The sequence below is a fragment of the Lynx canadensis genome, chromosome B2, assembly GCF_007474595.2.
Source record: "Lynx canadensis isolate LIC74 chromosome B2, mLynCan4.pri.v2, whole genome shotgun sequence".
Taxonomy (NCBI): Eukaryota; Metazoa; Chordata; class Mammalia; order Carnivora; family Felidae; genus Lynx; species Lynx canadensis.
Window position 1 is genome coordinate 67,064,497 of NC_044307.1, and position 25,878 is coordinate 67,090,374.

The window sequence follows — 25,878 nt, forward strand, 5'->3', positions numbered from 1 at the left end:
GCCACATAATACATGCTCACTGAACATTAGCTCTTGTTATTATGGGAACCCCTTTGGCAGGGAGTCATTTGGCCTCTGCTGCTTGCACACTCTGATAGTCTGGAGGCAGATAGTTAGACTGAGTGTTTTCCTGTGGGAACCAAGTTGAGGACCATTGAGATCCTGCTGGACCTGCTTTTCTATACTTATGCTGAGGAGAATGCTAGACATTTGATCATTACATGGAAATAAGGTGATCAGCTCACCCCAGTTTGCCTGGGACTCTCTTGATTTTATAACTGAAAGTCCCTGGTCCTGGGAACCCTCTTGGTTTCCTTCAATGTTCTGATAAATGACATAGAATGGAAGGCAAATTTAGGTTTTTTTTTTTTTTTTTTAATTTTTTTTTCAACGTTTTTTATTTATTTTTGGGACAGAGAGAGACAGAGCATGAACGGGGGAGGGTCAGAGAGAGAGGGAGACACAGAATCTGAAACAGGCTCCAGGCTCTGAGCCATCAGCCCAGAGCCCGACGCGGGGCTCGAACTCACGGACCGCGAGATCGTGACCTGGCTGAAGTCGGACGCTTAACCGACTGCGCCACCCAGGCGCCCCTAGGTTTTTTAGTTCAGCATCTTCCTATTCTTCTTAACTTCTTTGTTGTTATATATTAAACTAAAAGCCAAACAAAAATCAAGCAAACAAACATGTATACGTGTAACTTCAAGCCAGATTGTGTTTGTAGCAAACACATCAGCTGGCATGCTGCTCAGTGTGTATTTCTTGAATTTCCAAGAATTGCAGTCCTGTGAATCTCTGCCTTCACTGTATAATGGAATGTCTAAAAAGGAGGTTGGCATAGTGAATAGCATGTCTAAATTCAGGTAGCTTTCTAAGCAGGGCTTTATGGACCGCAGTCATATCATCTTTCACCATTTATCCACATATACTGGGAACTTAGTACGTGCCAGAAATTAAGTGTAAGGTGGAGGATTTAGAGGTCACCTGCCTGTCTCTGGCGGTTTATATCCAATCTGCCTCGTTCTACCTGTGGTAATGAAAGTCAGCACTTGGTAAATTGCCCGTTCTAGGCATCAACCCAGAACTAACCCTGCTGATGCGGGACAAATACCTCACAGAGGTTTTTGTGAGGGTTAAAGTGAGTAATTTAAGTAAAGCATTTAGAACTGTGCTGGTCTGTGCATTTTTATTATTTTGCCTCGCCATGGTGCTTTAGGATCTGCCTTTGAAACCTTTGATTTGTACTCTTGGGCTATTCTCTACAACTCTGGACTTTGCTTGCCACATTTGGCTTTCTCAGAGAGACCTGTGGTCCTGAGAAATCCTACTGGCTTTGCCAGCATGTGGCCCTCTTGGCTCGGGAAGGGGCGTTTAGACTGAAATTCCACCTGGAACCCAGAGTGTTTGGGAACAGTGCCCAGGGGGTTGCCATACTCTGCTGTCTGCACCCGGGCAGTGAGGCTGGGATATGAATTCAGGCCCAGCCTTGCCACCTTGCAGAAGCCACATGGGAGCACTGATGCCCACACTGCTGTCTTCCTCCATCTGAAAAACAGTCATTTGGGCCAGAATGTGATGTTTTCTACATCTTTCAGTGTAGAATAGTTGGTTTCTTGGCAAAACCTCCTAGAAAAAAGTGGAACTTAGTGTAACAAGAACCCCTGACTTGAACAAAGTTGTACTCCCTAGTACAGCACCACCTTCAGGCTAACGTGGAGAAGTGCACTGATGGCTGGGAGGCTAACTTCTCGGAATCCATCCTGCCCGGTCAAGAAAACAGTCAGTGATACTGTAATAGTAAGTGACCTAACAGGACAGCTAGTAGCTACACTTGTGGTGAGCATAGCAGAGTGTATAAACTTGTCAAATCAGTAAGCTGTAAAAAAAAGAAAAAGAATTGCTGTAGCTGTAGGATGTAGCTAAAATATTGACTGTCAAGTCACAGCATGTTCAGGGGGTGCTCAGTGTTTTGTGTTTTTTTTTTTTTTTTTTTTTTTTTTGTCATTTGGTATTATTAATTTTGTCTGCCTTGATAACTGACCTTCTCAGGTTGAAAAGGCCTTCAGGGCCCTTTTGACAGTGGTAAAAACGTGCCCTACCTCTGCTCTAATTCTCGCTACCTCTGGCTACTCTGGCTTGACACTATGGAAATCAGTGCCTTCAACACCTCCATGGTAGCTGGCACAGCAGACTTCTACCGTGACTTCCTTCCTGAAGAAAGTGTTGCTTCTTGTACAGATGAATGACCTTGTATGGAAATAGCTGTTGTTGCCTTAAGGGTGTATCTTGTGATTGTGCCCTGACACTCTGGCGTGGGGCAGCCATGACAAAACCAGGACCTCATTCCTGGTGAGGTGAGGGGACCACCTCGTTTAAGTGATTTGACTTCTCCAGTTCTACATGCTAGACAGACGCTGGGTGCATAATCCAGGACTCTGAGGAGTGGCAGAAATACTCCTACTGGACATATTCTCTAGCTGGGGATTTATTGCTTGAGACAGTCTGGCACAGGCAGCAGGTACTGTGCTGTGCTGAGGCACCAGAACCATCTAAAGGTGACTCAGGGGCGCCTGGGTGGCGCAGTCGGTTAAGCGTCCGACTTCAGCCAGGTCACGATCTCATGGATCCTTGAGTTCGAGCCCCGCATCAGGCTCTGGGCTGATGGCTCAGAGCCTGGAGCCTGTTTCCGATTCTGTGTCTCCCTCTCTCTCTGCCCCTCCCCCGTTCATGCTCTGTCTCTCTCTGTCCCAAAAATAAATAAACATTAAAGGTGACTCAGAGAGCACAAGGGGCCACTATTGCAGCATCTCCAGCATGTGGCTGTTCTGGCTGTGTCAGGGCCACTGTTCGTGTTGTATATGGCTGTCCTGTGTGCATCCTAGCAGGAGATGGTGACGTACAAATGCTGGGTTCTGCTGTGGTGCCACCATGCATGGCCTGTTCGAATCCTGATGTGTAAAAACTTCTGGTGTTTCTACATTCTCTGTGTTTTCCTGTTGGTGACAGTTAGGCCTAGGTCTGAGGCAGGCTTGACAAACCAGAGGGATTATCTCATTCACTCCCAACCGTCCAGATCCTCCAGGTTCAAAGTCGTCAAAGACTTCATTTAGAACTTCCTTTTTTTGTAGGGCCATGGTACCACCTGGGAGAAGCGTATACCCTCACCAAATAATGCATCAGCAGAGTATGAACATTCCTTTCCACTCAGTTTAAATAACACTGGGAATTATTATTATTATTTTTTATTTTTGTCAGGCTGGCAGAAGAAAAAAGGTATTTTTTGTTTTCACCCACGCGTCATGCTGTGGCAGGTGCAGGAGAGCCAACAGCTGATTACAATGCCCGTCCTAGGAGTTTGCCAAGGAGGGTGACCTACTTAGTCTTGACTTGCTTTGGTCTTTGGTTTTAACAATTAGTTTCTGGCTTACTAGACTACTCCTAACTCAATTCTCAGCATTGTCCTTACCTCTGACTTTCACATCCTCCCCCACTTGGGGAGAGAGGTTTCTTCTGGCTTCCGTTAACTGGGCTGACCCACTACATCTAGTCAAAGGATAGAGAATAACAATCAGGGAAAATATTTGATCCCTGCTCTCATGAGTTCACAGTCTAGCTGGGAACAAAAAACCCCATATAACCCATGAGTTCAGTAAACTCAAAAGGGGTAGTCTTCAAAAGGGGTAAACTCCAGATGTACTAGGGACTCTCCAGGAAGTGGCCATTTTGTCTGTTGGAAGCATGTATAGGAGGCAGGACACTGGAGCTTATTTCACCTATTGGACAGGAAGGGAGGGCATTCTGTGAAGCAATTGTAGAGGCTGAGAAGCATGGGCTTTTGGGAGTGAATTGCAAAGAAATCTGTATGTTTAGAGGAAGATGAGCATAGAAATATAGATGGAATCAGACTGCTAAATTATGTAAACTATGTCAAGGAGTGTAGATCTCATTCTGTAGGCAAACAAAAGCTATCACCACCTCGTGGTCCACTGCTTGTCATATGTCAGGAACTGTACCAAGCATTTCCACCACTTTGCCTCAGTCTCAGATTTGTGTTTCAGATGGACAACACTGTTGGCAGAGGGGAAGATGTATTTATTGGAGGGCAAGAGTGGAGGAGGGAGATTAGTCGTAATAGTCAGAAAACAGGACATGGCAGCTGGATGTGAGGATTAGAGAGAGATTAAAGAGGTGGAGTTGACAGGGCTGGGAATGTGAAGGGAAGTCCGGGATGACTGCTGGATTGGCTTGGCTGAATGTGCATGACGGGATCATTGGGGAAGTCTAGGAAAACTGAAGTGTTTTTCCTGCACATGGCTAAACATGGCTATGATACATTTTGTTGGATTAAACGGTGTGTGGGTTCGAATCCTGAATTCATGGATTACTTACAGTTGAGTGTTTACCTAACCTCTCTGGGAATCTGTTTTCTGCTATAATGTGAGGACAGTCCTACCCTGAGGGAGAGTTGTGATGATTGAGTGATGTATGAGTGGTAATGATACGACAGAGTGCCTGACACACAGTGGGCCCTGAATACATACACAAGGTCTGTTATCTCTAGGTTAACAATGACAGCACAGGTTTGGTGCTACACATGTCGTGTGTGTTCCATGTAGAGGGAAATACGGTGCCAAGAATTGGAAGGTGGAGCAGAATAAAGATGTTCTCAGGAGGGTATGAGAAAGGAGGAAATTCTGATTTGTCTTCTGTTTAGTAACATATGGCCAACATTTTACAAAACGTATCTCTGTGCCATATTTAGGATGTCCCTGGGAGTGCTGCATGGAGGGCATCATTCATAACACATGTATGCGGCGGTATTTATATAGTTAACATGTACGGTTTTTGTTGTAGGACCCCAAGTCCAATTTGATCCAACAGTGGTTGTCAGAACAAAGTGATCTTGGCATCGTTTCCAAAACTTTTCAATTATCTTCCCATCCAATACTTGGTGACTGGTCCATTCAAGTTCAAGTGAATGTGAGTATAAATATATTTTCAGGGGGAATGCTAAAGTGATTTAATTAGGTCAGGTGGGGAAATATCTCCAATGTCATTTATTCAATGAACAGAAAATTGTTAATCTGAACATCTAGATAATTTAAGGGGTGTATTTTGAATTTACTGTGTTTATCAATGGGTTAGCTTTCATTGTAATATGTTAGAGTTTTAGCCATTGTTGCCTTTTTCTGTAATACAATGTTTGAAGGTTAAAACACTTTGAATTTTTTTAAATGTTTATTTATTTTTGAGAGACAGAGACAGAGCATGAGCAGGGGAGGGTCAGAGAGAGGGGGAGACACAGAATCTGAAGCAGACTCCAGGCTATGAGCTGTTAACACAGAGCCAGACGTGGGGCTCGAACTCACAGAGTGCGAGATCATGACCTGAGCCGAAGTCGGATGCTCAACCGACTGAGCCACCCAGGCGCCACAAAACGTTTTGTGTTTAATGTAAAACTGATTAATGTTTATTTTACTTATTCAGTGCATACATTGAGTATTTTAAAACTAAGCTACAGATACATAGTTATAATTTAGCAAATTTTATGTCTCTGAATGACTCCTGATGAGATTGGACTAACCTACTTTATCATTGTTTTCAAACACACAGTGATTGGGGTGACTGGGTGGCTATGCGGTCAAGTGTCTGACTTTGGCTCATATCATGATCTCACGTTTCATGCTTTCGAGCTCTGCATAGGTCTCTGTGCTGACAGCTCAGAGCCTGGAGCCTGCTTCAGGTTCTGTGTCTCCCTCTCTCTCTGCCCCTCCGCCACTTGTGCTCTCTCTGTCTCTCTCTCAAAAAACAAAACAACACAAAACATTAAAACATACAAAAAAAAAAAAAAACAACAGTGATTTTAAACGACCACACCAATTTTCTGTTCCCCAAGTCCTCTTTCTCCCCAACTCCTCTACCTACTTCCTTTGTTTGTTGCCAACCTTTGAAGCTCTGAGATCTCACAGGGCATTCTCATCTCTCTGCCTTAGGTTTTCTCCTGTGCATCCCTGTGTGATGTTTGAAGATTCATTGAATATTGTCCCATTTTCCTCTGGAGTTTATTAAAAAATATATAAATTTGTGAATAAGACCTTTTAAAAATAGTTCTATTAAAAGAGCTGTTGACATTTTGGACAAAAATTTTTTGCTGTGGGCATGGTTGGGTACACTGTAGGATGTTTAGCAGGATCTTTAGCCTCAGCCCCTCAGATGCCAGTAGCAGCCCAAGGGTGCCAAACAGAATTGTCTACAGGCATCGTCACTCTCCACGGGGAAAAAATACCCTCTCCCTTCCCCATTGAGAACCACTTTATTAGAAGGAATAATCATTCATTAACATAAGACCTTAAGTGGGATAAGTGTACCAAAAAAATTAAAAAAAAAAATTTCTCCTTTCTGCTTTTAGGAAGGGGTCACATCCTAAAAGCAGATCTAGTCTCTCTTAGCCAGCACATGGTTTTTGAGCATCCATGAAGAGTGCCTGCGGAGAGGGTGTGCTGCAGGGGTGAGACAGGTGGGCAGTGAGAAAGTGTAGAGGTGTGTATAGGGCTCAGGGAAGCCTGGAGGAGGGGGTGTTGAGCTCTAGGGAAGCCAGACATTTGTGCTTATGGAGGAAGAGGAGAGTCAGTGTTTGTGAGACTTCACAGAGAGAAGGCTGTGTGTAGAGGTTGGGAAGATGGAAGAGAGCCTCATGGGTCTGGGGGTTTGGGAGAAGTTTGGTGTTACTGGCACATGTGGGGAATGATGGGAGTTGATGATTAGGACATATACTGTGAGTGTGAAGGAATTAGGGTTTTCTTAGTTCCCACCTTTGATTTCACTATAGAGTTCTCCAGGATCAGTTGTTTATCCATCTGTCTGTCTTTCCATCTATCTGTCCCTGTATCAAATATGTGAGGGCGTATAGGGCAGTTGTGGAAATAAGGAGGTAAACATGCAAAATCTCTGTCCTCAATATCATTGTTGTGCTGACATGGATAATATGATAAAAGTTGAATAACGTAAGCGTGACAGGAAAACAAGGCAGTGTGACAGCGGAGGAATCGTGAGGTGCTGAGTCAGTGAGGTCCATCAGGTGTTGTTTTTTTTTTTTTTAATTTTAAAATTTATTTTATTTTTTTAAGTTCTAAAAAATTTTATTTTTTTAATTTAAATTCAAGTTAGTTAACATATATAGTATAATAATGATTTTAGGAATAGAAATTAGTGATTCATCACTTATACATAACACCCTGTGCTCATCCCAACAAGTGCCCTCCTTAATGCCCATCGCCCATTTAGCCCATCCCTCCACCCAACACCACACCAGGAACCCTCAGTTTATTCTCTGTATTTAAGAGTCTCTTATGGTTTGTCTTCCTTTCTTTTTTTTTTTTTTTATCTTATTTTTGCTTCCCTTCCCCTATGTTCATCTGTTTTCTTTCTTAAATTCCACATAGGAGTGAAATCATATGATATTTGCCTTTCTCTGACTGACTTATTTTGTTTAGTATAATATACTCTAGTTCCATCCACATTGTTGCAAATGGCAAGATTTCATTCTTTTTCATCGCCAAGTAATCTTCCATTGTATCTATGTACCACATCTTCTTTATCTTCTTCATCAGTCTGTGACATTTGGGCTCTTTCCATACTTTGGCTATTGTTGATAGTGCTGCTATAAACATTGGGGTGCATGTGCCCCTTCGAATCAGCACTCCTGTATCCTTTGGATAAATACCTAGTAGGGTAATTGCTGGGTTGTAGGGTAGTTCCATCAGTAATTTTTTGAGGAACTTCCATCTGTTTTCCAGAGTGGCCGCACCAGTTTGCATTCCCACCACCAGAGCAAAAGGGTTCCTCTCTCTCTGCACCCTTGCCAATATCTGTCGTTTCCTGAGTTGTTAATTTTAGCTGTTCTGACAAGTGTGAGGTGGTATCTCATTGTGGTTTGATTTGTATTTCCCTCATCAGGTACTTCTAAGGGTGCAGGGTGACTTGGACTAGCATGGGATAAAGAAGGTGTATTGTAAGGATGAGTGCTGATGCTTTTGGGATCGCATCTCATTCTGTCTCTCTGGCTGAGTCATTCTCCCCTCACTCTTCTGTCAACCTCTGTGGTGTTTCTAGTCCAAATCCGGACTGGTCGCATTGGCTCATCTGAATGACCGTCATCTCAGAGTCCTTCAAGCAACCCTCTTTGTTGGTGGCTGTGGATGGACTTCCGTTGGGTCAGTGTCTACTGTTGGTCCATTCAGAGGCACTTCTGCACGGTGGCCAAGGACAATCTCAGCTGGGTGGCAGCCTCCAAGAGGTTAATTTGTTCAGTGAGTGGTGAACAGGATATGTACTAGAAGACAGAGGGTGATAGAATAGTGGAGAAAGACTTTTGGAAGATGTGAGATCATAAGTTGAAAATTAACAGGATTTCTCATGCAGTGGTTTGTGGACCAGATCTGTCATATTGATTTGGTCATATTGATTAGGAAAAGAAAGACAAGGAAAGGTAGGTGCTTAAAAAATTCAAATCATTTACAAGATTTGGCCTTTGCCCACCTTTTCAGCTTTGTTAAGTGCCACCCTTGTCCTCGAACAACCTTGAATGGCCTAATCCCTGTAGACATCTCCATAGCACTCTGTGCTTCTCTTGGTCCATTCATGTCACTTTTAACTGGTGGCATCTAAGAGACTGTAGTCTTTTGGGGCTTGTTCACATCTGTATCTCTATGACTTAGCACGTGTTTCACACATGGCTATCAGTCAGTATTTATTAGATGAGTGTATTAAAGGTATTTAATAATCATTAGTATTGAAATACATATAATGTCTCCTTTTCCACATTCCATAAGGCATCTTTATCTTTTAGAAAAGACCAGCATGTTGATCAGGTACTTGGTGATACAGTGTTTTTTCCCCAAATTTTATTGAGGTACAATTGACAAAAGGATAGGTTACTTAAGTTTACAGTATGATTATTTGATATACATACACATTGTGAAAGGATTCCTTCCAGGTTATATAATGTTAAGGCACACACTAAGGAAATCTAAGCACTTTTATTTAAAAAAAAAGAAAAGAAAAAAGAAAGAAAAGAAAAGAAAAGAAAAAAAAAGAAAAGAAAAGAAAAGAGAGTCCTTTAAGGGCCACCAGGGGTCAGTGTAATCAAAGAAATGTTATGGGAAGCAACCCGAGACCCTGTATTGGTCTCTGGTTTTTATCTTTCCTGGACTCCTGCACAACATTCAAAGATTGTTTATTGCTTATTATTGAACTCCTTTTTCTTTCAGCAGTGAATAATGACTGTGGTAGAAATATATTTATTATTTAAATAGTCCACCACTGTACACCATATTTTTGTTTTTCTAAGGCAGTGACCATTCTCAGGATTAGATCTCAGGGAAGGGAAAACATTTCAGAGGAATGTTTTGAAATTCCATTTGTCTCTAGCAAAAATATGGAGTGATCTTAGTATTAGACTTATTGGAGCTTTGATTTGTAGTGACTGTAATCAGTGTGGCATTCTTTTTTTTTTTTTTTTAAGTATTTATTTTGAGAGAGAGAGAGGGAGCGAGGGAGGGGCAGAGAGAGAGGAAGAGAGAGAATCACAAGCAGTGTCCACGCTCAAGATAGAGCCCTACTCAGGGCTTGATCTCACAACCATGAGATCAGGACCTTGACTTGAGATCATGACCATGAGATAATGACTTGAGCCAATATCGAGTTGAATGCTTAACTGACTGAGCTACCCAGGTGTTCCAATTAGCAAGGCATTCTTAAATCACCTTTTATGCTAGGTCAGAAAAAGAATCCTTTAGGTAAAGCACACTTGGTGGGCTCCTTGGCATTTCTACAACTGTAACATGTACCTTTATAGAATAAGTGTGAATGAGTCATTTATTATATACTAACCTTTCTAGGTTACTACATTTCTTTTGACCTTCTGGTATTGCTTTTCACTTTCAGGATTTTTAATGATGACTAATTATTTTGATTTCATAAAATTTCTAGGTTTTTATTCTTTTTTTTATCTCTTTATTGTGCAGTATATAATGGTAGAACACACACAGTAAGTTCTCTGTATATTCACAGACATGCACTTTTTATAATGATAGTTTATTTATTTATTTAAAGTATTTATTTATTTTGAGAAAGAGAGAGAGAGTGAGCATGAGCAGGGGAGGGGCAGAGAGAGAGAGAGAGAGAGAGGAGAGAATCCCAAGTAGGCTCTGCACTGTCAGCACAGAGCCAGATGTGGGGCTCGATCACAAACCTTAAGGTCATGACCTGTACCAAAATCCAGAGTTGGACGCTTAACTGACTGAGCCACCCAGGTGCCCCTATTATGCTAGTTTAATTACATTGCAAAGCAACTCTTGATAATAACTTTTAAGCTCTTTAAAAAATTTTTTTTTAATGTTTATTTATTTTTGAGAGAGACAGACAGAGTGCAAGTTGGGGAGGGGCAGAGACACAGAATCCGAAGCAGGCTCCAGGCTCTGAGCTGTCAGCGCAGAGCCTGACATGGAGCTTGAACTCATGGACTGTGAGATCATGACCTGAGCTGAAGTCGGACGCTTAACAGAATGAGCCACCCAGGTGCCCCTAAGCTCTTTTAAACTTAGGAAATTTAGTAAGAGCACTGATTTTTTTTTTTTTTTTTTTTATGTGTGCTACTTATGCATGTACTTAATTTGTGTACCTGCCTGGAATGTGAATGGTTCTTTGCTGTGCTGGGGACTGTGCTTCTTCTCTTGAGAAGAATCACTATCCCTTTTTCCTTTAGTAGCACCTCCCCTACCCCAACATTTCTGTCTTAACTTCCAGGAGCACCGCATCCTCCTCTTAGAGGGTAGAGGTTTATTTTAGCTGTAATGCCTCTTCATAGAAGTGTGTTTTACAGAGTTGCTATGTTTCAGGTACATTAAAGGACAACTGGGGAGATGTGCTCCAGTTTAATAATCATCTTACAAATACACCTTGGGCAGATAACTTGTGAAACACTGCTTATATTTTCATTGTTTTGCAGTACTTCTCTAGGTGCCTTATCTTTCTAGGTATCTACCTCTTGACTGGTATCCTTGGCTCTCCCAAATAGTTGCAATTTTGTTTTTCATTATTATTTTTTTTTTTTAATTTTTTTTTTTTCAACGTTTATTTATTTTTGGGACAGAGAGAGACAGAGCATGAACGGGGGAGGGGCAGAGAGAGAGGGAAACACAGAATCGGAAACAGGCTCCAGGCTCTGAGCCATCAGCCCAGAGCCCGACGCGGGGCTCGAACTCACGGACCGCGAGATCGTGACCTGGCTGAAGTCGGACGCTTAACTGACTGCGCCACCCAGGCGCCCCTGTTTTTCATTATTTTTAAAGTAGACTCAACACCCAATGTGGGGCTCAGACTTATGATTGTGAGATCAAGAGTCTCATGCTGTATTGACTGAGCCTTTTCTTTTTTTTTAATTGTGGTAAAATATACATGAAATTTACTATCTTAACTTTTGGTTTAGTGGTATTAAATATAATCACATTGTTGTCCAGCCATCACTGCCATCCATCTCCTGAACTGTTTACATCTTGCAGAACTGAAACTGTTGACCCACTAAACACTAACTTCCCATTCCTCCTCTTTTCCAGCCAGGGGCAACAACCATTCTACTTTCTGTCCCTATGAACTTGACTACTCTAAGTACTTCATATAGGTGGGGCCATATAGTATTTGTTTTTTGTTTTTGTTTTTGTTTTTTGTGACTGGCTTATTTCACCTAGCATAATATCCTCAAGGTTTATCCATATGGCAGCATGTGTCAGAATTTCATTCCTTTTTAAGGCTGAAAAATATTCCATTCCATGTATAACCAGGTTTCATTACAAATGATCTTTCATCTATGATTTAAAAATTATATTCCAGGTTTAGAGGTTCTTTAAAACCTTTTTTTTTTTATTTGAGATAGAGATAAAGAGAGAGAGAATGAGAGAGAGATAGATAGCAAGGGGAGGGGCAGCAGGAGAGAGAGAGAGAGAGAGAGAGAGAGAGAGAGAGAGAGACTCAAGCAGGATCCATGCTCAGTGTGGAGCCCGACACAGGGCTTGATTCCACAACTCAGGGATCATGACCTGAGCCGAAATTAAGAGTTGGACACTCAACCAGCTGAGCCACCCAGGAGTCCCTAAAAGTTGTTGAAAAGAATGGCTTGTGTTCGTGTCTGAACACCAGGCTCCTGGAGCCAGGAGGGACCTGGCCATACCAGCCCTTTCCCTGGGGGTAGCCCACAGTCCTCAGTTGCAGGACTCTGGGTGACCCAAGAATTGGCACTCCTTTTTCTCTGAGAACCTGAAGGAAGAGCCTGAGTCACAGAGAAATCCTGCTCAGTTGATAATTGTAGCTGTTACCCTTTTTCTGCAGCGACAGATGGAAGCCTGTGTTCCCTTCTAGAGGAGCTCATGCAGCTAAGTTGAGCGTGTGAAGTTCCACTTGCTAGAACTTACCAGTGTTCTCAAACAGCACTGTGCCTAAGAGTCAACTGACTGGGGAGCTTGTTTAAGATGCAGAGTTCAGGCCATACCCCCAGATCCCAAGTCAGTATTGCTGGCACAGGACCTAAGAATTTGCATTTTATTTTATTTTATTTTATTTTATTTTATTTTATTTTATTTTATTTTATTTTATTTTATTTTTCAACGTTTTTATTTATTTTTGGGACAGAGAGAGACAGAGCATGAACGGGGGAGGGGCAGAGAGAGAGGGAGACACAGAATCGGAAACAGGCTCCAGGCTCCGAGCCATCAGCCCAGAGCCTGACGCGGGGCTTGAACTCCCGGACCACGACATCGTGACCTGGCTGAAGTCAGACGCTTAACCGACTGCGCCACCCAGGCGCCCCAGAATTTGCATTTTAAATGAACACTCTGGGAAATTCCGTTGTTTTTCTGGACCACATCTTGAGAAATGCTGATTGATGTCCGCAGTCAGGAGTCTTTACTTTCTATCTATTCTGCTGAGAGACAGTGTTGGGTAGTATAAAAGATGTAGAACAGGAGATGGACCCCCAATTCATTCTTTAATTCTCTAGTGGTGAGACTCTGGGCTGTTTACTTTGACTCTCTAGGTAAGTAGCTCTGTGGAGCTCTCTGGTACCCTAGCTTACTATAGCAAATTTTTGGGGAAAATCTGTATTTTTACAACAGCTTCTCTGGTGATTTAGATGCACAGCCAGCGTGGGAACCACTGAACTAGGTAATCATGTGGTTTCTTCTAGTTGTTAGCGACTGTGGTTCTCAGCCCTTGTCTCACTCTGAAGCAGTGTTAGGGTGGGGACAAGTAATTGAAGGTAGAGAACTCAACTCAGTAGTCCCAAGACTTGAAATCAGTCCTTTGGAACCCTGTCTGATACATGTGGGTGTCAAGTTATTATGCAAATCAGAAGCAGTCTGCAACAAATTGTTCCTTTGTTTATAGCAGTTTCATGTATTTTCTTTCAAGTTAATTATTGTGGAAAGGTTAGTAAGGATTGCTAGCATCTCATGGCTTTTTATAGCCTTTTAGACTGCTCCTTATCTTTCTGGCCTTGCTGCCTAGCTATGGCCTGGGTCAGTTTCCTTCTGCTGGAGCTATTTGTCCTTTGCAAAGGAGCACATCTTTGTTTGGACAGTTCCTGTCCTTGAAGCTCTCTGCAAGTAGCATCTGGTAACCCTTCCCCTGGCTTGTGATGACAGCTTAACAGAAAGCATGGAGCAAACTGTGACAGGTCAGAAAACAGTGGCATCCTCTCTGGAATGTAGATGTAGCTTCCAAAATACTTTTGCTAGCCTCTGCTTAAAGGAAGCCTGCTTTTTTTGGGAAAGACTTCAAGTTCTTATTTCCATGTGCTGGGAGAGAGGGGAGGGGAGTTGGTTTTAAAATTCTGATTTCTTACAGCGGCAACTGGCAGGTCAACACTTCATTCTCCATTCTTCCATGGGTCCTTATACGCACCTTTACTACAGCACTTACTGATCAGAGCAGTTGTTTCCTTTTTTTTTTTTTATTGCGGCAAGATATAAATAACATAAAATTTACCATTGTAGCCATTTTTAAGTATATAGTTCAGTGGCATCAAGTACATTTACATCCATCACCACCATCAATTTCCAGAATTTGTTTCATCTTTCCAAACTGTGGTCAGTGTAGTTAAAAAAAGTTTTTTTTCAAGGTGTATTTATTTTTGAGAGACAGACAGAGTGTGAGCGGGGAAGGGGCAGAGCAGGAGGGAGACACAGATCCGATGCAGGCTCCAGGGTCTGAGCTGTCAGCACAGAGCCCGACGTGGGGCTTGAACCCACAAGCCGTGAGAGCATGACCTGAGCTGAAGTCGGACGCTCAACAGACTGAGCCATCCAGGGTGCCCCAGTGTAGTTTTTTTTAAATGTCTATTTTTTTGAGAGAGAGAGAGCATGAGCAGGGGAGGGGCAGAGAGAGAGGGGGACAGAGGATCAGAAGTGGGCTCTGTGCTGACAGCAGCGAGCCTGATGTGAAACTTGAACTCAAGAACCGTGAATTCATGACCTGAGCCAAGTTGGACACTCAACCGACTGAGCCACCATTCTAGTTTTAAAAAATATGACTGCCTTATTTAGTAGACTGTGAGTTGCTTAAAGACAGGAATTCTATTTTCATTAATGTTCATATTTATTCTGGCTAATAAAGTATTTGATCTGTTGTAGGAACTCATTCATGCATGTGGGATGAAAGAATAAGTGAATGAACAGTTTCTTCTAGACTATTGCTATTAATTATTATCCTCTGTGGTATTCTTTGACTTAGAGTTCTAGTCTTCCATATACTACCAAACTTAGAAGAAATATGTTCATGTATTTGCATTTTGAGAATATGTATAGTTGCTGTATTTGAGGCACCTGTGAGCCAGTGGAAAACGGGCCTTTTGGATTAATGTTCTGGACTTTCTGATTCTGAAAATTAAAAAAGGTTTCAGTCAAGAACTGAATATCCTAGCCTCTTATAAACTTCTGTAAGTGAGCTGTTTGATCTGCTATTGTCAGTCCTTTGGTGGTATGCATTTTGATTTCTGGACCCCAACCTAATTTTTTTGAGGAGTTCCTTGTCTTGTTCTTTCCCTCCAAAAGCCACCCCAGGAGTGCCCTGCTTTTCAAGGGTGTTTTACCTGCTGTCCTCTTCAGGTACAGCTTAATGGCATCAGGCGGAAACTCTGGGTCAGGTATTAGCGTATCAGTGAAACGGAGGGTGCTAGGAAGCCATCAGCACATAGCAAGTTTACCCCGTTCCGCCTCCTCATTTTATGGAAGAAGAGTTGGAGAGAAGTAATGTGACCTGGTTAGGCTCACACAGTGTTATGGTAGGGTCAGAGCTAGAAAGAAGCTAGATTTCCTGACACTTTCAACTGAATAACATTAAATTATTTAATATGTACTGTAATTGCTTTTTAAAGATAGTCATGTTTTTGGTTGAGTTTAGACGTCAACAGATCTTACTGTATACACTGGTGGAGAAGATGCCCACATCTATGACATGATTTGAGGGTGCCAGACAATCACTCCTTCACACATTAGATTGTTTCCTTTTTTTATTGTTGGCTTTTAAAGTTTTTGTTTCAATTCCCGTTAGTTAACATACAGTGTTATATTAGGTTCAGGTGTATAATATAGTGATTCAACAGTTCTATACATTGCCTGGTGCTCATCACAGCAAGTGCACGCCTTAATCCCTCTCACCTATTTCACCCATCCCCCCACCCACTTCCCCTCTGGTAAGAGTCTGTTTCTTGGTTTGTCTCTTTCTCTTTTTTTTTCTTTCCGCTCATTTGTTTTGTTTCTTAAATTCCACATATGGTATTTGTCTTTCTCTGACTGACTTACTTTGCTTAGCATTATACTCCCTAACTCCGTCCATGTTGTTGCAAATGGCAAGATTTCATTCTTTCTTTTATGGCTGAGTGACATTACAATATATTTATATACCACATCTTCTTTATCCATTTATCAAGTGATGAACACTTAGGCTGCTTCCATAGTTTGGCTCTTGTAAATAATGCTACTATAAATATCAGGGTGCATGTGACCCCTTGAATACCAAAGTATTCTTTGGGTAAATACCTAGTAGTGCAATTGCTGGATCATAGGGTAGTTCTGTTTTAAACTTTTTGAGGAACCTCCATATTGTTTTGCACAGTGGCTGCATCAGTTTGCGTTCCATCAACAGTGCATGAGTTTTCCTTTTTCTCCACATCCTTGCCAACACCTGTTGTTTCTTGTGTTGTTGAATTTAGCCATTTTGACAAGTGTGAGGTGATATCTCATTATAACTTTGATTTGCATTTCCCTGATGGTAAGTGATGAACATCTTTTCATCTGTTCTTCTGTTCATCTGTTTCATCTCTTCATCTGTTCACCTGTTCTTCTGCCTGTTTTTTAAAATTGGATTATTTGTTTTTTGGGTGTTGAGTCTGATAAGTTCTTTATAGATTTTAGACACTAACCCTTTATCAGATATGTCATTTGCAAATATCTTCTCCCATCCTGTAGGCTGCCTTTCAGTTTTGTTGATTGTTTCCTCTGCTTTGCAGAAGCTTTTTATTTTGATGTAGTCCCAATAGTTTATTTTTGTTTTTGTATCCCTTGCCTCAGGAGATATATCTAGAAAGAAGTTGCCATGGTCGATGTCAAAGAGGTTAGGTTGAGAACAAAGATGTTCTCTTCTAGGATTTTTTTGGTTTCAGGTCTCACATTGAGGTCTTTAATCAACTTTGAATTTATTTTTGTATATGATGTAAGAAAGTGGTCTAGTTTCATTTTTTGCATGTTGCCGTCCAGGTTTCCCAGCACCATTTGTCGAAAAGATTATCTTTTTTCCATTGGATATTCTTTCTTGCTTTGTTGAAGATTAATTGACCATGTAGTTGTGGGTTTATTTCTGGGTTTTCTATTCTTTCTGTGGATCTGTGTCTGTTTCTATGTCAGTACCATATTGGTTTGATTACTACAGCTTTGCAATATAATTTGAAGTCTGGAATTGTGATGCCTCCAACTTTGCTTTGCTTTGGCTATTTGGGGTCTTTTGTGGTTTCATGCAAACTTTAGCATTGTTTTTCTAGCTTGGTGAAAAATCCTGTTGCTACTTTGATAGTAATTGCATTAAATGTGTAGATTCCTTTGGGTAGTATAGACGTTTTAACAATATTTGTTCTTCCAGTCCATGAGGTTGGGATGTGTTTCCATTTCTTTGTCTGATAAGTTCTTCAGTGTTTCATGGTTTTCAGAATACAGGTCTTTCACCTCTTTGGTTAGGTTTATTACTAGGTATCTTATTGCTTTTGGAGCAGTTGTAAATGGGATTAGTTTCTTTTTCTACTGCTTCATTATTGGTGTATAGAAACGCAACAGATTCTGTACATTGATTTTGTATCCTGTGATTTTACTGAATTTATTAGTTCTAGCAGTTTTTTTTGTGGAGTCTTTCAGGTTTTCTATATATAGTATTATGTTATCTGCAAATAGTGAAAGTTTTACTTCTTCCTTGCCAATTTGGGTGCTTTCTATTTCTTTTTGTTGTCTGATTGATATGGTTAGGACTTCCAGGACTATGTTGAACAAAAGTGGTGAGAGTGGACATCCTTGGCTTGTTCCTGACCTTTGGGAAAAGCTCCAGTATTTTCCCATTAAGGATGATGTTATATTTTTCATGTATATGGCCTTTATTATGTTGAGGTATGCTCCCTCTAAATCTGCTTTTATTATGAATGTATGTTGTACTTTGTCAAATGCTTTTTATGCATGTATTGAAATGATCTTATAGTTCTTATCCTTTCTCTTATTGATGTGCTATATCATGTTAATTGTTTTGCAAATATTGAACCACTCTTGCAACTCAGGAATAAATCCCACTTGATCGTGGGGCAGGATTTTTTTTAATGTATTATTGAATTTAGTTTGCTAGTATTTTGTTGAGGATTTTTGCGTCGATGTTCATCAGAGATATTGGCCTGTAATTCTCTTTTTTATTGGTGCCTTTATCTGGTTTTAGTATCAGGCTAATGCTGGCCTCATAGAATGAATTTGGGTTTTCCTTCCTTTTCTGTTTTTTGGAATGGTTTGGGAAGAATAGGTATTAACTCTTATTTAAATATTTGGTAGAATTTGCCTGTAAAGCCTTTTGACGTTTGTTTTTTGGGAGGGTTTTTTTTTTTTTTTTTTTTTGGAGTTTTTTGATTACTGATTCAATTTCTTTGCTGGTTATTGGTCTGTTCAAATTTTATATTTCTTCCTGTCTCAGTTTTGGTAGGTTATAGGTTCCTAGGAATTTATCTATTTCTTCTAGGTTGTCTAATTTGTTGGCATTTAGTTTTTCATAATACCCCTTATAATTGTTTGTATTTCTGTGGTGTTGGTTGTTACTTCTCCTCTCTCATCTGTGAATTTATTTATTTGAGTTTCACATTGGGTTGTTTTCAACGTGTATCACATTCTGACCACAACAGCCATGGCTTTAGACTGAAGATTTTGAGTGCTGGAGACTCATGTTATAGCATACAGGCTATCTGGTAGGGGAAGTAGACTAACATCCATTAATATATTAGTAAGGATTACTTTGCTGTAACCCTAACAGACTATATAATCTTGGTGATATAAGACATAGAGGATTAATTTTTGAAGAACTTTTTATTTTGAAGTAGATTCACAGAAAGTTGTGAAGATAGTATGGAGAGGTCCTGCGTGCCCTTTACACAGTGTACTAAATGGTTTTATCTTGCATTATTCTAGTACAACCTCAAAAACAGGAACTTGACATTGGTATGATGTGTGTATATAGTTCTATAAGATGCTCAGTTTTCAATGGCATAGAGGGAGTTTTGGAAAGTTACAGCTCTTTGGACTCTGCTGGTGACAGCCCTGGGTCCCAGGTGGGACACTAAAATGAGTACTGTGTCCATGGGTAGAGTGAGAAAAGAAGAAATGAGCAAGAAATGGAATTATTTTGCTTCAAGGGTAACTTTCCCATTCAATACAGAGTTGTAGCTATGCTTCTCCTTTTTCCTCTTGCTTGAGATAGGTGCCCAAGAAAGGTGGCCATGTGGCATATCTTTAAAAACTTTTATTCTTTTTACTTTCAGTAGGAACAGAGAGGGTTAAATGAATGTGCATGCGTGCGTGCACGCGTGTGTGTGTGTGTGTTTTAAAGAGAGTATGCTTCTAGTTAGCACTTTTCTGGTAGGGAAACCAGCTTGTCTCTTGTACAGCATAATATATTTGTACTGCAAATGGAGAAACTTTTTAGGAGCATGCATGTGCTTGTGGCATTGGGTGTCTGGTCCACCATCCTTCTAACTGAGTCTTATATGGTCTATGTCTTGGTTATTCATTAGATCCATTTTCCCCAAGTCCTAGTACTATGAGTAACTATCAGGTATAGAACAAATTATGTTCATCTTTAGTTTAGTTACAGTCTTTTAAAAAACTTAAAAAAATGTTTAATTTTGAGAGAGAGAGCCAGAAAGAGAGAGTGCGTGAGTGGGGGGAGGGGCAGAGAAAGAAAGAGACAGTATCCAAAGCAGGCTCTGTCTGAGCTGTCAGCACAGAGTCTGCCCTGGGGCTCGAACACATAAACTGTGAGGTCATGACCTGAGCTGAAGTCAGATTCTGAGCCACCCTAGTTAACAGTCTTGATGAGTACCAGAATATTTAGAATTCTTTCTAAAATAAGAGAATGGATTGAGGAAAACGCTGTCTGATGGGGGAGATTCTGGTCTCTCCCTTCTCACTCTCAGTAGATAATCTTTCTTTCTACTTCATAAAAAACTGAAGTTATCAGATAGGAATTTCTTTAAACTGCTCTGCCAGATTTACATGTCTACCTGTGTGTGTACCCATCTCATGGTCGTCCTCTTCTTTTACAGAAAGATGTAATTCTTCATATCTAAGACCAAAACCTCAACCTCTTCCCTGGTTTCTCCCATCTACTTTCTCAGAAACCTTACAATGTTAATTATCTCTTCTTTCTCCTGAATCTTCAACCTGGATCTCTCTCTCCTGGATCTTTCCACAAAATCTAGTATGTTCAAGTCTCTCACAGGATTAAGGAGAGAGGGAGGGGGGAGGAGGAGTGAAAGGGAGGGGGGGTAGGGGGGAGAAAGAGAGAGACACAGACAGAGAGACAGGCAGACACTGAACTCTGACCCTAGTTTCCTTGCCAGTAACTACTTTTTTTCTTTCCCATTCTAGCCAATTTTTTTTTTTTAAGTTGTCTCATCTCTGTACCTCCCACTTCCTCCCCTCACTCCAATTTGGTACTTAAGTTTCTTTCTACTAGTTTGCTAGCCTGGGTTCTTCTCCTTGTCTTCTTTTGTCGTGTATTCTTTCATACATATGGGGATATTGTAGAGTTTGGCTTTAAATTTCTTTCGTTTCTCACTCTAGACAAGTTAATTAATAGATATGGTTGCCTTTTCCATCTATACACTAATGACTTTCAAATTTGTCTGAGAGAACCCAGAGCTCTGTGTTGCAGACCTTTATAACCATCTGCCTACTTAACATCTCTGCTTGGATGTTTTAAAGGCATCCTGAAGTCCTCGTATCCAGTATCATTCTTATAATCATCGCTCACCACACCTGGCTCTTTTCCAGCATTCTTTATCTTACTGAATTACTCCATTTCCATCCAGTTATTCAAGCTGGTACCCTTGGAGTTTCCTTGACATTTCATCTCTCCTACCATCCTTATCCAGACCTTCACCAGTTCCCACAGATTGTACCCTTAAATATATTTCAAATCCATCTACTTTTACTTCTCTTTATTTTCACCTCTGCCTTTTTTGTCCAAGCCACCATCATATTTTCCCTAGATATTTACAGTTTCTTTTAATGCATCTCCCTACATTTACTTTTTTCCTCTTGTAATCAGTTCCTTACACAGCAGTGAAAGTAATCTAAACATTAAATTGGATCATGTTATTTCTCAGCTTAAAACTCTCCAAAGGCTTTCCATTGCCCTCAGAATAAAATTCATGTGTTTTACCATGGCCTACACAAGGCCTTGCCTGATCTGACTACTTTTCCAGCCTCATCTTCAAGTTTCATAATTTCCTATGAATTTAATTCACAACTTTTATCATCTGTAATTATATATTTATGTGTATGATTATTTGATAAATATATTTCTTTTCACCAAATTAAAAACCCCATCCTGGGAAGGTGTCTGTCCATCACTTAGCACAATGCTGGCACTTAGGTGCAATAATTCTCTGTTGAGGATGGATGAATGAAAGCATTTGTTTTGTTTGGGCTGCAGTTCTGTTAGTTCTGATTCAGTAACTGGGGGTGGGAACTGGGCATCTCTGTTTATTGAATCTACCACAGTTGATCCCGATGCCTGGCTTGAAAACTCCGAGAGAAATATGTTGCAACTACACTTTAGGCCACAGATGTTTAGACTCTAAACAGGAAAGGAAAGGACAATGTGAATGTTAACAAACATTTCCGTTCTTTTGCACATCTATCATTTCTCCAAGTAGGTCAATATACATCTACTAAGACTTTTATGGATGATACTTTCATTGTGATTTCTTGTTAACTTTTAAGTTATTTGCTAATTTTATGGTAAAAATGAAAGAGGGAAAAAGATAGGATGTTAAACAATTATTTTTCTGTGGGAAAAAGATAGATGTTACACAATTATTGTTCTGTAGGTATTAGGCTTAAGCATAGGAGAATTAGTAGGAATCTGAATGAAACTAAAAATATAGAATTTTCTTAATGTACATTAGATGGGAAGAAATACCAGTCCGTAAACATCCAAAGATGATAAGACACAAAACCTACTTTCAAGGAGCTTGCAGTCAGGGAAGACTTCATGTAATAATTGGAAAGAGCACTGGGTTGGGAGTTACATGACGTGGGGCCTCATGCTGTGGTCAAGGGACTGTGAACAAGTTCTTTCAGCTCTGGATCTGTTTTCCTCAGCTCTAAAATAAGGAGCTTGGGTCAGAGGACTTGTAAGCCTCTTCACATCTTTAAAAATTCCATGCTTCAACTAGATGGAGGTGGAGGGCACTGTAGGACTCAGATGGGGACCATGGGGGAGAGGTGGAACGAGGTGCGGAGCTAGGTGACAGCAGTAGGGTTGGGAGCAAGCACTTGCCTGGAGTGGAGGCCCTGCAGAGAGTAATAGTTAAAGAGAATGTTGGAAGAGTTTGTGGGTCAAGCTATGGAACATATTGGATATTAAGCTAACGTTTTAGATTTTATTTTGTAGACAGTGGGGGCCTCTAAAAACTTTTATTTTACTTTGAATGTTAATGTTATAAATTTCGTATAAGACTTCGGAGGACAAAGAAAGCAAAAATCTTATGTGAATGAGTTTCTTATTATAAAAGATATAAAAATTACACTTTTGTTATTTTTCTCTGATTATAAAAGTAACGCATGCCCAATGTAAAAACACCAAAACGTTATTCAGTAGAAAGAATGACATGTTGTCACGATAAACCTCTGAAAAACAACAACAAAAAATGTCGTTGATATTTGTTGTCTTGTTGATTTTTGTAGTGTGACATGATTACAGTAGTATTTTAGGAAGATCATAGCATATGAGGTGATTGAAAGGAGAGGAACTGAAGTCAGGGAGATGCCAGAGGGTCAGTATCATTGCTTGGCAAGTACAGCCTACCTTCTGTGTTAGGTTATAACAGTCTAGTCTGAAGGTAATAGGAGATTGCTTTAGGGGAGCAGCACAAACTAAAGAGGAATCGGTGAATTCAAGAGACACTTTAAAGGAAGATTCATCAGGTTTAGGGACTGATTAGATCGTGATTGTGAAAAGGAGAAAGAGAAATTTTAGATGTTATCTATCTATCTATCTATCTATCTATCTCTCTATCTGTTTAAAATGAGAGAGAGAGCAAGATAGTGCGAGTGGGGGATGGGCAGAGAGGGGGGAGAGAGAGAATCTCAAACAGGCTCTGTGTGGAGCATGGATCCTGCAACCCTGGGATCATGACCTGAGCCGAAATCAAGAGTCGGACACTCAACCTACTGAGCTGCCCAAGTGCCCCAAAGGGTGTTAAATTAATTAAAGAAGGAGGTCATTAGACTGATGTGGCTGTATTACCATGGCTGACTACTTATGCAAACCAAAATCTAAGTCTGTGAATGCCTCAAGGTTACAAAATCAAAATGCTAAGGGTAACCAGTCACAAACAGCCAACTAAGGCTTTAAGTTATAGCCAATCAATAATTTCCTTACTTTGCTTCTGCCTTTTCTCTCTAAAAGTTTCTCCCTGAGCTCCTGTTGGTGGAGCATGCCTAACCAATTGCTGGTCAGCACTGCCCAATTCCAATCGAATTCTGTTCACATAAACTCTTAAGATAATTTTATTTTATTTTATTTTATTTTACTTTATTTTATTTTAGAGAGAGAGGGAGAGGGAGTGGGGTGTGAGCTTGAGCAAGGGAAGGGCAGAAAGAGAGAGAGAGAGAGAGAGAGAGAGAGAGAGAGAGAGAGAGAGAGAGAAAATCTCAAGCAGGCTCCGGGCTCAGTGAGGAGCCAAATTTGAGTCTCATCCCGTGACTGTGGGATCATGACCTGAGCTGAAACCAAGAGTCGGACACTCAACTGACTCAGCCACCCAGGTACCCCAAACTCTTAAAATTTTTAATGTGCTTCAGTTTACCTTTTAACAGAGGTGACCCTGGGATTTTAAGTGTGGGCTCTGGGAGAAATTCACCCATTACAGGGGAATTTGGGGCTGGAAACTTGGTTTAGGGAAGAGAGATGGGCAGGCTGATCGGAGGGAAATCACTACATTCAGCAGCTAAGCAGGGGAGCTGCCCAAAGCAACAGAGAATGAACAGCCAGGTTTGGAATGAGAGAACCAAGAAAGTACAGGCACAGAGCAGAGCAGAAGGGATTCAGAGAGGGTGGCTACAGCATTAGGTGCTGCAGAAGTCTCCAGGAGAACCAGGCCTGAGAGAGACTCCATAGGCAATTAGCAGAGACAAGGAGCCACCGCTTACTGAGTGCCCTTCCATGCCAGTGACATGGTAGTGGTGGAATCTGGGTGACAGGGGCAATAAAGAGTATAGACAGCTCATTTAAATCTTTTGTTTCTGAGAAGGAGAACATTAATATAGTATGTTGTGGGTACAGCAGCAAAAACACCATGTAATTTCATTCCTATTATGGATTAAGGAGACATTTGTAGATCTGTCGAGAACTCTAACCATAACTGTTTCAGTGGGAAATCTTATGAGTCAGAATTGTTGATACCCTCTGCATCCCCAGCCTTTCTTAACATGAACAGTTGGCCTGTTTGGTGTGCCCAGTTATTTGTGTGTGACTGTGAGGTTGAACATGTATAACGTGAAAGGTGCAATACAAAAACCACAGCATTATTTTTTGCCATTTAGTCCTGCTCTTTGGGACACATTCTATCCTATTAGTTGGTTGAAATAAAGGGAAAATCCCACCATTTTTTGAGTTATTTTTTGGTAATAAAAGGTTCTGTCATTTTTGGTTATATTTATACACAAAAATGAGGCTATGTCCAATAACTAATATGTCTGGTCCAATAAAATCAAGTGCTATCTTGTCCCAGCTTGGGTCTTCTCTGGTCTGGCTGCTTCTCCCGAGTCACTAAACTGCATTCAACTCCTCCACGATTGAAAGAGGTGGAGGGAAGAGAGACAATGGGTAAAAAATTCTTACTTGATATGTAAAGATGAGTTATATGAATTTGCCAATATTTGTCCTACCAAAATGGCAATTTAACATGGCTCGACATGATACCATTGTCATCTGGCATCAGAACTCTCTGGGCTTGGCAGGTATTTAAAATAAACAACTTCCCTTCATGAAAGTCTTCTGTGGGTTCTTTGGAGCACCCCTACCATTGCTGGGAGGCTTTCCATTCAGTGTCTTTGATGCTTTTAAATTTGTCTCCTCCTCTGGCTGCTCTTCACTTTGTCTTCAGCTCCTAGGCATCTACAGTATACAGTATACCTTCCAGAGGTGCTCCCCCTGTGGGGGCTATTTTTTTTTTTTTATTTGAGAGAGAGAGAGAGAGAGAGAGAGAGAACACGCTGGGGAGTGGAGCAGAGAGAGAGAGAGAGAGAGAGAGAGAATCTTAAACAGGCTCTATGCTCAGTACGGAGCCTGATGTGGGGCTTGATCCCACAACCATGGGATCATGACCTGAGCTGAAATCAAGAGTCAGAACTCAACCAACTGAGCCACCCAGGTGCCCCTGGAGGCTATTTTTGATCAGGACTGGACAGCCCCATGGTGGCTCTCTCTTTTTTGCATATCTAGTTGAGGGAAAATGGTCACACTTTCTTTGGTTCTTGCAACTAAGTAGGCAACACTTCTTGCAACTCCCAATGCAACACTCTCTCTTAGCTTAGCTGTCCGCATGGCTGGCCAATACCAGTATTTGCTCTAAGGTTGTTCAGGCATGTCAGGTACCTGCCTACTGCCACTGATGTGTGAAAGCACATCAAAAACTTTCTCCTAAAATTCCTTTCTAGTTAATTTCCATCTTGACCCTTTTGGTTAAGTGTTGCAAAACTAGTTTTTTGGAAACCTCCTTTGCAAGTCCTATGTGCTAGACTTGCACCTGTTTGGGACTGTGGATATAGTTGGCATCTATTGTCTTGGGGGACAAAACCAAAACTGAGTCTGAAATAGTTCTATATTTGTTATGTGTGGATTTAGAAAGTTCAGTGCCTTTCTTAACCTTTAAATACAAATTAAATCCAGACACTGGAGATCAGTGCTGAAGCAGACTTTTGGGAAACTTAAACAATCATGTATGAACATAAATGTGCAAACAAAAATCCTTACTTCTGTTTCTGGCATTTCTTTTTACTCCAGAAGCAAGAGTTGCTAGAAGCT

At 40.9% G+C, this 25,878-nt stretch overlaps 1 protein-coding gene across 1 annotated transcript in view; it reads left to right on the plus strand.

Annotated features, from left to right (window-relative positions):
* CD109 (CD109 molecule) overlaps positions 1-25,878 on the plus strand; it is a 136,072-nt gene that overhangs the window by 30,549 nt on the left and 79,645 nt on the right. The window contains exon 5 of the mRNA XM_030315851.2: positions 4,855-4,980. Within this exon, the coding sequence (XP_030171711.1) occupies positions 4,855-4,980 (126 nt within the window). The remainder of the gene's footprint in view (positions 1-4,854; positions 4,981-25,878) is intronic.